The sequence below is a fragment of the Phycodurus eques genome, chromosome 8 (assembly GCF_024500275.1).
Source record: "Phycodurus eques isolate BA_2022a chromosome 8, UOR_Pequ_1.1, whole genome shotgun sequence".
NCBI lineage: Eukaryota > Metazoa > Chordata > Actinopteri > Syngnathiformes > Syngnathidae > Phycodurus > Phycodurus eques.
The window spans coordinates 1,941,408-1,956,662 of NC_084532.1; the positions used below are offsets into that span (position 1 = coordinate 1,941,408).

Sequence of the window (15,255 nt, forward strand, 5' to 3'; positions counted from 1 at the left end):
ATCATTATGCCAATAATCAAACATGGTGGTGGCAGAGTGATGATCTGTGACTGCTTTACTACTACCGAAACTGGACGACTGTGACAATGAAGTCTGCTTGGTACCAGAAAATCCTGGAGAATATCTGGCCATCAGTTTGTGCCCTGAAGCTCAGGTGCTCTTGGGTTATGCAGCAGGATATTGACCAGAAACATACCAAGTCCACTTCTGAATGGTGAAAGTAAAATAAATGCTTTTGGTGTTACCAATTTAAAGTCTGGCCTTAATTTCCATTGATCTGCTGTAGTATGACTGAAAACTGGAAGTTCATGCTCGAAAACCCTCTAATATGACTGAGTTTAAACAATTCTACGAAGAAGAACATTCCTCCACAGCGATGCGAAAGACTTATTGCCAGTTATCGCAAATGCTTGATTTCAATTATTGCTGCCAAGGGCGGCACCAGTTATCAGGTTCCAGGGCAAATAATTTTTTCACGCGGTGGGGGCAATCCTGAGCTGCAGGTAAAGAGTTTTGTGATGGCTGGAGGAGGGGCAGAGTTGTTCGTGGGAAGAGCTGAGGTGAGACGAGCTGCAGCTGTTGGAGTAAGGTCTCGAGAACTGTGAAGAAATGGTGCCATGTTGATTGGGAGTTGGTTTGGGAGCAGTCAAATCTGTTGAGGGGAAAAAAAGAAGTTTAACTTGTTTGCCCAGTCCTGGTCTTCAACGATGATTTGTCCATCCCCACTCTTGTCATCTCCTGAGATGTGTTTATGACCTCATCCAGTCGATGCTTGTAGTCTTTTTTGCACTTCCTGTTGTACTTGAGCTTCCGTTGTACTCTTTGTAGCTCCTCTTTGTCCCCTGAGATTGTTCTCTTCCTGTTTAGTAGTCTTCAATTCAAGGGTCACCCAACGTTTGATGTTGGGAAAACTCTTTACTTCTGTGGATGGCAGTGTTTTCCACACAGAAGTTAATACAGACCCTTTCCAAAAAAGTAATGTCATGGAAAGGTTTATTTATTTCCATAATTACATTCAAAAAGCTACACTTTCATAGATTACTGATTCAGGGTTCACAATATAAACAATTTCAAGTATTTGTTTGTTTATTTTTACATAATTTGGCCTTCCAGTTCATAAAACCCACGAAATCAGGAATTCAAAAAAATTTAATACTGTGAAGAAATCGGATTTTGCAAGCCATAAATGTCTTAAACTGAGTGTCACATACTAATCATCTACTAAAATCAAAGCACCTGCACAGGTTTCCCCAGGTGTCATTACATTGCTTCATTTTGGTTACATTGTCTCAGTTGGGTTCAATATGGTGAAGACTGCAGACTTGACAACTGGCCAGAAGCCCATCATTGACACCCTCCATAGGATGGGTAAACCACAAAAGTTCATAGCTAAGCAGGCTTGCTGTTCACAGAGTGCTGTCTCGAAGCATGTCAATGGAAGGACAAACTGTGGCAGGAGAAGATGCAGCAGTAAAAGAGATGACCGTGGGTTTCAGTGGATTATCAAACAGCGAATATTCAAGAATCTAGCAGAGATCCAGAAAGAGTGGAATGAGGCAGGAGTCACAGCATCAAAAACCAGTCACCCTAATCCAGGATATGCTCCAGCACGCCCGCAACCTTAGTGAGGATAAGCAGTACGGAGAATGGTTGGATGGATGTTCTATTGTCTCTTTTGTGACAATCCACATACTGTATGAAGTCGGGGAGAGTGGCAGAGGGAGAGGGATAATTTAAGTCTTCAGATATGAGGATGTAGGTGCCTTGTCTGCAACGGTGATAGGGATGCGTTCACACGCAGTTGCAGAGGGAGGAATGTACACCACCACGACAAAATAAAATTCATGAAATTTGTAGATGTATATAAACCATTTCCATTTTATAGAATAGCCAACACAAATTTTTGAAGGTAGATGGACTATAAGGGCAAATTAGTTGGTGCCTTATAAAGTTTTTACAATTCTTCCTTACAATTATTTAGTTTTTGACCAATAAAGAGCCCTCTCAAATCTGATTCCTCTCAACCTGGTTCCAGTTGAGGTATAGTAAATGCTTGGTAACCAGCTGGGTTGAAAATGCCAACTGATTTTCCCTCACTTCCCCGTGGCTGCACCCATAACAGAATCTCCCTATTTGTCCAATTATATTTTTTTATGCAGATTGCAAGGAAGCGACACAAAGTTATCAATACTTTTAAGAGTCCACTGGGACAAACAAGACCGCCACCTCCACTGAAGCACATCACTTTGATGCCACTGTCACAAATTCGAAGAGTTCTGGACCTGCAGGACACAGAAGGTAAGACACAAGGCAGAAAGGCTATCTACAAGTATAATGAAGTCAGTGCTAAGGAATGGTGGGTGTTTATTTACCCACCTGTAAATGGTATGGAAGTGTTTATTTGGCGATAGGAGACCTTTCTGTTCAACTGTATTTTTGGAATAAAAAATATTACATCATAAATAATAATTATAAATGTATCGATAGGTACTGCTCAGTTAGCAATGGAGTTCAAATGGGATTAATAATTATTATTATAATGTCTGTGTGTGAACGTTAATAACTGACATCTGTAATAACTGAGGTAATTACAGTTTTACCTTTATAGAGGTTGTGGTGTATACACTACAATATAGCAGTTTTCAATCAATATTTATCGAATAACATGACAAAAACTTGAAATACAAACCCTAATTTCAGTAAATTAAAATGTGTGTAAAATGTAAATAAAAACTGAATGCAACGATTGGTAATCCTTTTCAACCTATGTTTAACAGAATAAAACTCAAACCGATAAACGCTTTTTTTTTTCCACAAATTCACTCATTTTGAATTGCATGCCTGCAACACGTTCCAAAAAGTTGGTATAGGGACCACATCATCATACAACATTGTGCCACACTACCACCCAGACGCGTGAGCTTCTCTGGCTGAGAATTTGCAAGGACACTGGCTAAAATGAAGAGGTGCAGTCGAGTTTCCCTGACGTTCTTCAGCTTTAACACCTACAGACTTTCACTTATGGTGGATCCTAAAGTATGTTGTGTATTGCAAGAAACCGACTACGTTGGTGGCCCTTAGAAAAGAAATTGAAAATGCATTCGCAGCAATCCCATTGGGCACTTTAGGCAACGTTACCCAAGCAGTAGTTCGCCGTACTTTGAGCACCTCTTGTAATTGTAGAGGCCAAAGGTAACTTGTATTAATCCTGTGATAGCTAAATAAATGTAATATTAAAATATTTATGCAAGTTTTCATTTTCCTCATGTGTGTATAAATCTTTTGGGCTGACTCTGTGTATGTACTTTATGCATGTATGTATATATATATATATATATTAGGGATGTAACCATATTCATGATACCGCGATATCACAAAATCAGAAGTGTCTCTATCGTCGTGGTCTTGTCTCTGTATAAAATAATAAGCCATTGTGTTTAAAATTTAGTTTTGGCCCAGCTATACGCAGCCACACCGCTTAGCCAGGCTGCTACGGCCAGACCACAGTGCTCCACTTCCTCATTAACATTATAAACGCACCCGATTGGACGTGTAACCCATGTGACCATGTGGGTACGTCACAAAAAATACACTGATTGGCCGACTAGCCCACGTGACCAAAAGGCTGCGTTGGGAGGGATGCAAAAACAACTCGGTACCCCGAGTCCCTCCCAAGGCGACAGTGTAGCCGCTGTGCCGGTCTGAACGTCGTGTCGCAGTCGATTGGGCTAGAGGTTGTTGTTTGCGCCGGCCTCTATCCTAGCAAATGCTGACCTACAGGCTGGCATCGGCTGCTAGTGGACCTCCACTTTGCGAAGCCGCATCCCAGGAAGCCTTACTAGCCGACCCTCCGCGGGCCGCCACCACCGTCCCACCTCGAAGAGATGATCCGCGGAATTATTTAAGCATATTGTAACGGTAGCACTCTTTATAGGTATACTAGTAAGTGTTTATCCTAAAGTCTAAAGTCGTGGGTGAAAGAGGATTACACGGGGAAAGAATAACGATTCGGACTTCCATATCCCTCCACCAGTACATTACAACAGTCCCAAAAATGAAATACTGAAATAGGTCCACTCCATCCAAATACCGATATCAATGTACAAATAAATAAATATAATTTTTGTCCAATATATTGCAGCCCTAATATCGATAAAAATTTAAATTGCATCACCATTTACTCAACATTCACAGATACTGTATTAAAACTAACTTTATGGTCCAACACAAGAAAATTGTCTTATGATAGAATGTTCTGGATTTAAGGTTTTTGTACTTTGAGAAATACTTACAAACTCTGTCTCTCTATCTGGCATTTCTCCTTTATCCTTTCTTTCAGAATGTGTAAATGCATTTGCTTTAGTTGTTCGCCCGCCGACTGAACAGGAGAACATGTTGTTCAGCTTCCAGTTGGCTGGAGAGGAAACCGAGAAATGTGATTGGCTTCGAACACTTTGTCGACATGTAGCCAACACCATCTGCCGGACTGATGCGGTAACAAACAACACACAAACACACACATGATGTAAAATAGTGTTGTTGAAAATAATGCATGGCATTAATGTTCTGCATTATCTTTTATCCAAATCAGTTCTGAAATATTAGCCTTTTCAAGACCTAAGCAGGATTTTTCCTGGGTGAAATTGAGATAGCGATGGTACCATTCTGATCATCCAGTTTGGCCGTATTTTGTTCCGAGGCGTTCTTGTTCCGCAGACGTCAAAAATGTTCTGGTCTCCGGAGTGGACGAGACAACATGCACGGTTGCTTAACTTGAAGTATGCCAATGAGTGAGCGAACATGCTTTTAATTACGTGCTTTTCATTACGTGCTTGGTAAGTACCGCAGCAAGTGTTTGGCTGACATAAGATTTGGACTCTCCCAACCAATCACAATAACATTTATTAATGATGTCATCACATTTTCCTCCATGTTAAAAAAAAAAAAAAAAAAACTAAAAAAAACGAGCTCCGCGGCTGTGGCTGGCTGGCTAGTGTGGCTAACACACTGTTCCTCTAAAAGTCACTAATCATCGCCTCCATTGCCGCGAATAAGCAGCACCCTGACAAGTATCGTTATTACGGAAGGAGGACAAGGAGTAATTAGCAAGCAAAGACAGCTAAGCCATGCTAAACCGACGCTAAGCTATCGAGTAGTAGTAGTCACAAAACACAGGAGTAAGTGATTGGTGCAAGTGCAAAGGTACAATTTTCACAAAAGTCTAGCTGAAACCACATTCGTTGACAGCAAAGAGTAACCACCTATGAAAAGCAAGTTAATAAGTGTGCATGTCGAGAGAAAAAATTAAATACACAGTCACACACAGTACAGTCCAAAAACTGGAACTGAATTAAGTGAATCTACTGCATATGTCAGCCAAGAGGACAGGCCTCTAAAGATTTCAAGAATATCATAAAAATATTTGATATCAGCAATGTTAATTTGTTTGCAGAATAGAGTGCTGTTTTTTTATTTTTTAAACATCTTTAACTGTGTGGAGTTTGTATGTTCTTTCCGTGCCTGCGTGGGTTTTCTGTGGGTACTGGGGTCCATAGGTGTCAATGTGAGTGTGAATAGTTGTTTGTCTATATGTACTCTGAACTTGGCCGGCGACCAGTGAAGGGTGTACCCGAAGTCAGCTGTGATAGGCGCCAGCACACCCGTGACCCTAATGAAGATATGTGGTACGGAAAATGGATGGATGGATGTTTTTGAGTAGTATTTGTACAAGACAACATTCTGTGCGTCCGTACTTTTTTTACACATTCACCAATACAAATTAATACATCCATAGTACACATTTACATCACTTGACATACATCCTGTAAGTACATGTATTTACCTTAATGATCACGTGTAAACGTGCAATTGCATTATTTTAACATATATACATGCTCACACATATACGCCCTAAACCCACATACCCACAACCACCATGTACAGTGCCATGAAAAAGTATTGGCCCCCTTCTCCAATTTTTATATTTTTGCATAGTTTCCCCATTATTTTTAAGATCATCAAACAAATATAAATATCAGACAAATATAAACCAAGTGATCTTAAAATACCGTTTTAAATTATTTCATATATTAAGGGACAAAAATATTTGTTACCTGGCCCTGTGTGATAATTACCCCCTCTGTTAAATCATGAATTAAACGCGACACAAGCGCCTTTTTTTTTTTCGTGTTAGCTATTAGCCGAGGCAATTGCACATACTGTTAGCTGGCTATGCTCAAACCCTGAAAATAAAAATCTTCCCTTCTGAGAGTCTTCTGGCGTGGTCACTTTAGTTACGTCACGCAGAGAAAGACAGAAGAGTAAGAGGCGGGATAAAAGGTCTGACTTAACAGCGAGAGTGTGGACAGGGGCTTTAAGCTGCTGTGGCCCCAAGAGAGTGCCTTGTTGTAAGTCAAATTTGACAGGCAGCGTGTGGACTGAGGATTTTAGAGCACCTCATTGTCAACCCTTGAGTGTGCGTACAGAAGGACTGAAGAGGGAGGAGCGGGGAAATTTTTTTCAAAGTCCAACTTGCTGGATATGTGTACTGGGACTTTGAGCTGGTGGGGCCGCTTCACTGTGCCTTGTTGTCAGCCGTGAGTGCGACAAAGTCAAAAAGGTTTGACGACATCTAGTGTGTGGACAGGTGTTTTGCGGCGCCTGTGGCTGCTTTAAAGATCCTGGTTGTCGCACTGTGGAAAACTCCTTGCAACGACCCGGTTGTACATAGTATATTCCAGCCACCAGAGACTATAAGCGGATATATATTTGCAGCTCAAACATGTACAGTAGTTACGTGTAGGCATAAGATGCTAGATGATGTTGCATTAATTTTTCCAGGATTGGTAGTGGTATTTGAATGACAGTTAAACTGGGTGTTGTTGCAGCGCATTCAGCAGACACCCCCACAGTGTCTGAGAGCATAGAGTAGAGGTCGGCAACCTTTGGCACAGCTGGGACTCTGTGGTATAAACACTGGCACGCTGGGTGTTAAGTAGCCTTTTCACACGGCACTTGGCAACACGCAAGCCACCGACGACTTTCCCATTCATTGTGTATGTGCTGAGTGGACGGCAACGCGGTTTGCCGTGCTACGGCGCGGCAATGCAGAGGGGGGCTGACGCTTTGCGGCGCGCCATCGAATAGAAACAATTTCTATTCTGTCGCGACGACGGCAGAAAGCTCCTCCAGTGGGAGAGAGGCTGGCGGCGTGATCGCTGAGTGCACGGCTTGAATAAGTGATCCAGTTTGCGAAATTCACATTTTGCGCCTCAAAAGTCATTGAAAAGCAAAACTGCGGTCAGTTTTGCCACAGAGATTGTCCCGAAGACAGAAGCAGGGCAGGGTTTCCCACATATACATTTATTTGTGGCGTGCTGCCACAATTACATTTTGGCCACCGCAAATAAATTCTGGCTTTTGCTGCGCGAAAATGGTGCCACCATGTGCTCCCTTTGTGTGTCTGCTAATGATCCATACCACCGATTTCCTTTCTGGTAGGATACGATTTTCTAGTATCAGTGGCATCGACATTTCAGACAGTATCGATCCTTCCCCATGTCAGTGACGCTGCTCCAGCCGGCGTAATGACATCTCGTCACAGCACACTCGGTGCTGTTTTTGTTTGTATTTGTGTGTATTTTCTCTAGGAAAAGCCACTCCATGTTGGGAAAAGCCTACATACAGTCTTCAGGACCTTTCAAGTTTATGGTGCATTCACATCGAACGCACAATTTGGCTTCGCCTCCCGCCCCTTGCTTGAGTTTGATCGCAGGAGTAAAAAGTACACATTTAATGTGCATTTTCTTCATTTGTGGCACAAACACGGAAAAGGGGAGAGGCTTCTCTTCTGGGAGGCGAAGACATTTCCTCCTGCCAAACGCGAGCAGCAATGGACAACGCTTTGACCTGTATTGTGGCTCTGTACTTGTTGCGGAAGTCCAAACGTCTTCGGAATGCCAAACACCGTCGTACTTGGGTCCATAACACCATCCAGAAGCGCACGCAGCTTGGTGAATTTCGTCACTTTCTCCAGGAGTTGCTTCTGGATGACTGCAGCTTCCAGTGCTACATGAGGCTAACCTGTGCCCACTTTGACAACATGTAGGCTCGAATCGGTCCCAGGACTTCCCTGCAATCTAATAAACTACAGGCGTTCCATCTCAACTGCGGAGCACCTGTCCATTTGTCTCCGGTGAGTGGAGGTTTCGTGTCATTATTAGTTCGGGTGTCAAAATAAATTAATATTAACTATATCCACTGAGTCACAGGAGATAACCTACCAAAGGTTTACTACAGCGCTAACAAATGTGTCAAAAATCATGTTGAAATAACTACATTATGCTGCCAAATTGTACAAAGGAATGGCTTGATAAAAGGAATGGCATGAATGGAGGTCAGATTGATCAGATTATCTGATCAATACAATAGGGGGGGGGGGGGGGGGAATACAATAAAATAGTACGACCACTAGCAGCACGTTTTATGTATTTGTTTGATGTACTGTATCAATGTATTTATGATGGTGGTCATGATGTAGTTTTTCAACATAATTTTGACTAAATTACAAGACGGTATACTTTTTTTTTTTTCCCTGAATCCTGTCTGACATGAGAAAACTCACCTCTTCCTGTATTGGGTCATGGGGATTTACAGAACTATTTCTATTTGCTAAATACTGGAATAATGAGGATATGAGTTTTTTTTTTTAATTATTATTATTTTCGATAAATATATAAAATAGACAATACAGTCATGGTCTATTTTCCAGTGTTTTTAGCCATGACTGCATGTGATTATCATCATTATGTTTTTACATATCTAGACTACTGCAGGATCTTAAGTACAACTCTGTTAAATTTAACGTTTTATGTGCTACAGATACTTTGCCACAGGGGACTCATTCAGGACCATCGCAAGCAGTTTCTGTGTTGGGGTCTCCAGGATATTCCCTGATGTGGCCACAGCGATTTGGGACTGTCTCGTGGATGACTTCATGGCTGTGTCCACCACAGAGGAGTGGAGAAAAATTGCTGAGAGTTTTGAGGAGCAGCATTGTGTCTGCTTTTATATTTTATCCATGATATATTGTATTATTTAGTGAGGCAATAAAGCATGACTTTTGAAATAGCTACACTGTAAAATGTATGGACCATAATTAGCAGGTAACCAAACAAAACTGTTTGTACGCGGTCGTGAAATACTGAAGTAAACCCGACACCGACATCATGACATAAGGTAAGGCACAAAAGGTTGTTTACATATTTAATAACTGTATTTTTGTCTGACAAATGTAAAAGACAAATTAGTAAAATAAAATGTATTTATCCGAACAAACTTTAACTAAACATCCATCTCGACCCACATAACGAAACATTACAACAATTGCCAGCATGTTGTAATGGAATTATAGGTTAGGTGTTTAAGAAGTTGATCGCAAGAGGGAAGAAGCTGTTGGAATGTCTACAAGTTCTAGTTTGCATTGATCGGTAGCACCTACCTGAGGGAAGGAGCTGGAAGAGCTGGTGACAGGGGTGCGGAGGGTCCGAGAGGATTTTGCTCGCCCTTGTCTTAATTCTGGCAGCGTGCAAGTCCTCAATGGTGGGTAGGGGGGTACCGACAATCCTTTCAGCAGTTTTGATTGTCCGTTGCAGTCGGAGTTTGTCCTTTTTTGTAGCAGCACCAAACCAGACTGTGATGGAAGAACACAGGACTGATTCGATGACCGCTGTGTAGAACTGTCTCAGCAGCTCCGGTGGCAGGCTGTGCTTTCTCAGAAGCCACAGGAAGTACACTCTACAGTCTTGAGCGTGTTCAGCTCCAGGTTGTGTCGGCCGCACCACAGCTCCAGCCGCTCCACTTCCTGTCGATATGCAGACTCGTCACCGTCCTTGATGAGGCCGATAACAGTGGTGTCATCTGCAAACTTCAGGAGTTTGACAGTCGGGTTCGCTGAGGTGCAGTCGTTCGTGTAGAGAGAGAAGAGCAGCGGAGAGAGGACACAACCTTGGGGCGCCCCAGTGCTGCTGCTGCGTGTGGATGAGGTGGCCTCCCCCAGCCTGACTTGCTGTGTCCTGCCCGTCAGAAAGCTGTAAATCCACTGGCAGATGGCAGGTGAGACGCTGAGATGGAGAAGCTTGGTTGAAAGGAGTTCAGGGATGATGGTGTTGAACGCTGAGCTGAAGTCCACCAACAGGATCCTCGCGTAGGTCCCTGCACTGTCGAGGTGTTCTAGGATGAAGTGCAGTCCCATGTTGACTGCATCATCCGCAGACCTGTTCGCTTGGTAGGCGAACTGCAGGGGGTCCAGCAGGGGACCTGTGACACTCTTGAGGTGGTCCAGCACGAGACATTTAAAGGACTTCATGACCACAGATGTCAAAGCGACAGGCCTGTAGTCATTCAGACCCGAGATTGCAGGTTTCTTGGGGACTGGAATGATGGTGGAGCGTTTGAAACAGGATGGAACTTCACACATTTCCAAAGTTCTGCAGACTTTGAGGCAGGATGGGGACACATGGTCCGGGCCTGCCGCTTTGTTAATCTTCTGTTGTTTGAAGATGTGTCTCACATCCTGTTCATGGATTGTTAACGCAGAAGTCAGAGGTGTGGTCGCGGGTGCGGCCGGGTGGGTGTGTGGTGTGAAACTGTCCTTTTCAAATCTGCAGTAGAAGGTATTCAAGTCGTTGGCTAGTGTCCTATTGTTCTCAGCTTGGGGGGATCGTCGCTTGTAATCAGTCAGCGATTGGAATGCATGCCAGACTGATTTAGAGTCGTTTACGCTAAACTGTTTTTCTAACTTTGCTGCATAGATCCTCTTTGCAATGTTAATTTCTTTAGTAAGCTGGTTTCTAGCTCGATTATACAGGGCCCTGTCCCCGCTCTGATATGCGTCCTCCTTAGCTTGGCGGAGCTGCTTAAGTTTAGCAGTGAACCACGGCTTGTTGTTGTTGTTGAATGTGCGAAATGATTTTGTTGGTACACAAACCTCTTCACAGAAACTGATATAGGATGTGACAGTGTCCGTATATTCATCCAGGCTGCCAAATGAATTTTCAAAGACACTCCAGTCTGTGCAGTCGAAACAGCTTTGAAGTTCCATCTTGGCTTCATTGGTCCACTTTTTGACTGTTTACACTGTAGGGTTCGCACATTTAAGTTCTTGCCTGTACGTCGGTATTAAGTGAATTAAGCAGTGATCAGACAAGCCCAGGGCTGCACGAGGTATAGCACGTATGCGTTTTTTACCGTAGTGTAGCACTGGTCTAAAGTATTATTTTCCCTGGTAGGACAGTCGATGTGCTGCTTGTATTTAGGGAGTTCGTGGTTGAGTTTAGCTTTGTTAAAATCCCCGAGAATAATGAGGGTTGAGTCCGGGTGTTTTTTTTTCAATTTCCTTGACTTGTTCGGCGAGCGTTAGCAATGCGGCGTTCGTGTTAGCTTGAGGCGTAATATAGACTCCAGCCAGTATGAACGATGCAAACTCACGTGGCGAGTAGAATGGTTTACAGTTCAAAAACAGCGACTCCAAATGCGGGCTGCAGTGTGTGCTGAGCACCGTGACGTCCGTACACCATTTTTCGTTGATATGGAGGCATATCCCGTCGCCCTTTGTTTTCCCCGATGATTCCATGTCGCGGTCCGCTCGATGAATGTTGAAGCCGGGAAGCATGACGGCGCCATCGGGTACGGCGTCGCAAAGCCAGGTCTCCGTGAAGCACATGGCCGCGGAACGTCCGAAGTCTTTACTGGTCTTTAACAGAAGATGAAGCTCGTCCATTTTGTTGGGTAGGGAGCTTACATTCGCGAGGTGTATCGGCGAGAACGCCAATCTGTGTCCTCTCTTGCGGAGTTTCACCTGAATGCCGGCTCGTTTCCCTCTGGCGCCGCTTCCGTCTCCATGCGCCGAAAACCGCGGACGCCGCTCCGGTGAGTAACTCGGGGAAAAAACTGAGCGGATCTTCGAAAGTTGGTGACAGAAAGTCCAGAGTAGCCTCCTTGATGGTTAGCAGGTCTCCCCTTGTGTAAGTGAGTCGTGTAAGGTCTCCAAAGACGGACGAAAAACACAAAAACAAAGACAATACTAGAGAGCGCGTTACAGAGGCGACCACACTGGTAGGCGCCATCTTGGATTTAGAGTAAATGTGCTCTGTTCATACATTAATGAAATTGAAATTTTACATATTCCTTCTGCTCTAGTGGCAATCTTTTCAAGGAAGGAATCATACTTGTCATCATGCTTGTATCCTCACAGTGGGGGCTGGGGTGGAGGAACATTTGGACACTCCTTCAGGAGACATAGAAGATGCTAAAATTCTTCCCCACCTTTTACATTTCCTCTTTCCTGTAAGAAATGGAAACATTTTGTGATACAAAGCAGCTTATAAAGTTTATATTTGTTAATTATATCAATAATGCATTTTATTTTGGACGCCTTTTATGTCACCAATGGTCACCTACACTGGGTTAAAACAATATAAAATTAATATATTAGCACTAAAATACAGCAAAACAGTACACAAGAATCAATAATAGATAAGTTAAAGCCCAACCAGTTCTCATGAATAACTTAAAATATAAATATTGAAACCAGAGTCAAGACAACAACAACAAAAAAACGCCCGGACCAAAAAAAAAAAAAGGACAAGTTTGGAAGACATCACTAGTCATGGTGAAAAGCATACCAGAATTGCTAATACACTTGTACACTATGGAAGTCAATCCAAATGTTTTATGTACATACCCACAGGCAGTCTTTGAGGTGGGGCAGAGGCAGCAGCCTCCTGTTCTCCTCGACACTCTTATTCCCCCTCATCTGTCCGATAAAGTACATCTGTAAATGGAAATAAATAGTGTGCGTCTGTGTAATCAGGTGGCCGGTGGTTGTGCTCAAGCTTTGGCTAATGCCGCTGCTAGATTGGCTCACAGTTCAACTGCTGTAAACAAGTAAATGAATAAATAAACTTTCATTCCTTCCTTCACAAGTTTCCAAGCATGCTCCTTTCTTACTCGGTCTAAGTACTGATAAAACGTTGTGTCATACAGCTCAGAGTGCCCACTGACTGCAACAATCAGGTCCTCCATTTTCCTCTACTCAACTGTACAGGACACACTGTGTGATCTAGTCCTTTCTCGATGCTGATTGGCTGTCATGATGCGAATGAGGCAAATTTTCGCCTGCCCGCCCCACTCACGCAGTGACTAGCGTGTCATACGCGCCGCCCAGCACAGATTTGCGTCTATTCATGCGGACTGCATTGACTTCGGTTAGGATTACGGCGCGAATCCCCCCCCCCAAACACACACATAACCTAAGGCCGTTGACTCCTTTGTCCACAATTATACAGTTATTATAATATGTAAATGATCATTGTGAGCGATATAAGGATATAAATGCAACTGTTAAAGGTATAATCTGGGATTTCTGGTGCCTCCTAACGCTGGAATTCAGCATTAAAACAAAGCCTTCGTCGCTTTATGACGTAGGCTAAATGTTTGTCCGGCCTCCTTCCAACCCTTACCCCACCGTGTTTTCAAGAGCACATCTCAAACATTTTGGCATTCAAACTTTTTGAAAGAAAAACAAGTGGGGGGGAAAAAATTCAATTGTCGGATATGTGGTTATTGTATTAATGTTTTCTGATACAGAAATGTAAAATATGTTAACCAGGGCAATGTTCAACAATGACCTATGCATTCATACATGTACTACTCTGCTTAAGATACATTCTGGGGATAACAAACAACGTGGTGTACGCCAGGCAGATAACATTACATCACATTTACACTTTAGCACCATTTCCAATAATATATACTACTATGTAGCAGCACACACATACTACTCGAAATATCTTATAAAGCCGGTTACTTACTAATCCAACAGCTGCAAGACGACATCCTTGTCAGCTTTCAGCTAAAGATTTTACTTCACTGTTTTCCACCGCGGAAAAGCGACACCAAGACAAATCTGTCCATGTTAGTCTGAAACGTCGTATACTTTCCTTCTTTGCTAATAAGCCTTCAGCCGAACGACGAGTAGGCCTTTTTGTGGTAGGATCCACTTCTGCACCATGTCTCGGACATTTATTGGGGTTCTCCTCCAACATATTGCTTCAATTGCTTTCTCCTTTTTCTATGGCTTGGTCAATTTGCACACTGTCCATACGGTATATGGGCCTGCCCGTTCGTAGGTAGAATACGTAATCTCGGCTACATCATTTTGGAGTGCTACCAAGTGATCCAGCGTGGGACTGTATAGGAAAGTCACTAAATATAAGTAAATAAATATTGGAAAGTATAGCAAGATGTTTTAGAAGCTGATAGGCTTAATCAGCATTCTGTCATCTACTCTGGTAGTGGCTTGAGTGAAAAATCCTTTTTTTTTCTTTTTATTACAAAAAATAGTGGTGGATTATACCTTTAAGTCTCATGTCCACAATTGATATAAGACAGTGTCAGCATCTCACATCACTGCATACTTCCACGGGACTCATAGTATGTGTGTGTGTGTGTATATATATATGTATATATATATGTGTATATGCGTGTGTGTATATAAATTGTATGGTTCAACACATTTGCAGTAGGAAAGAAAATCCTTCCCCCATATCTGTTCTTCTTTGACAGTTGTAGTAGTCGTGGTGTATTATAGCAATTGCAGTTGAAATTAACACCCAACTAGTTAAACGTTGGTCAGATAATGTCCACCTCGAAATTTTAAATGGAGGTAAAAACCCTGACAGGACAGAAAAGCAATAGCTCTGTGGCAATGATGTCATGGCATCGCTTCAAGCTACTTGTTTTTTGGTCTTAATTTCTCATAATTACCTTCAATGAATGCATCGGGCTTTCTCTGCACAGATAAGCCAAAGGATGAGTTTGTTTTGTTTTGCTAATTTACTACTCATTATTTGTTAAATCTACAATGTTATTTATTTATCCATCCATCCATCCATTTTCTGAGCCGCTTCTCCTCACTAGGGTCGCGGGCGTGCTGAAGCCTATCCCAGCTATCTTCGGGCAGGAGGCGGGGTACACCCTGAACTGGTTGCCAGCCAATCGCAGGGCACATACAAACAAATAACCATTTGCACTCACATTCACACCTACGGGCAATTTAGAGTCTCCAATTCATGGATGTTTTGGGGATGTGGGAGGAAACCGGAGTGCCCGGACAAAACCCACGCAGGCACGGGGAGAACATGCAAACTCCACACAGGCGGGGCCGGGGTTTGAACCCCAGTCCTCAGAACTGTG

At 42.9% G+C, this 15,255-nt stretch overlaps 1 protein-coding gene across 5 annotated transcripts in view; it reads left to right on the forward strand.

Annotated features, from left to right (window-relative positions):
- The window catches only part of ect2 (epithelial cell transforming 2), a 237,404-nt gene that overhangs the window by 190,084 nt on the left and 32,065 nt on the right, over positions 1–15,255 (forward strand). For 3 of the 5 annotated variants that reach the window (XM_061684632.1, XM_061684633.1, XM_061684635.1), the window contains 2 exons: positions 2,160–2,298; positions 4,340–4,494. In XM_061684632.1, the coding sequence (XP_061540616.1) occupies positions 2,160–2,298; positions 4,340–4,494 (294 nt within the window). Of the gene's footprint in view, positions 1–2,159; positions 2,299–4,339; positions 4,495–5,617; positions 6,011–8,107; positions 8,195–8,880; positions 9,109–15,255 lie in introns of those variants that run through there. The other 2 variants (XM_061684634.1, XM_061684636.1) reach the window with 2 other exon arrangements.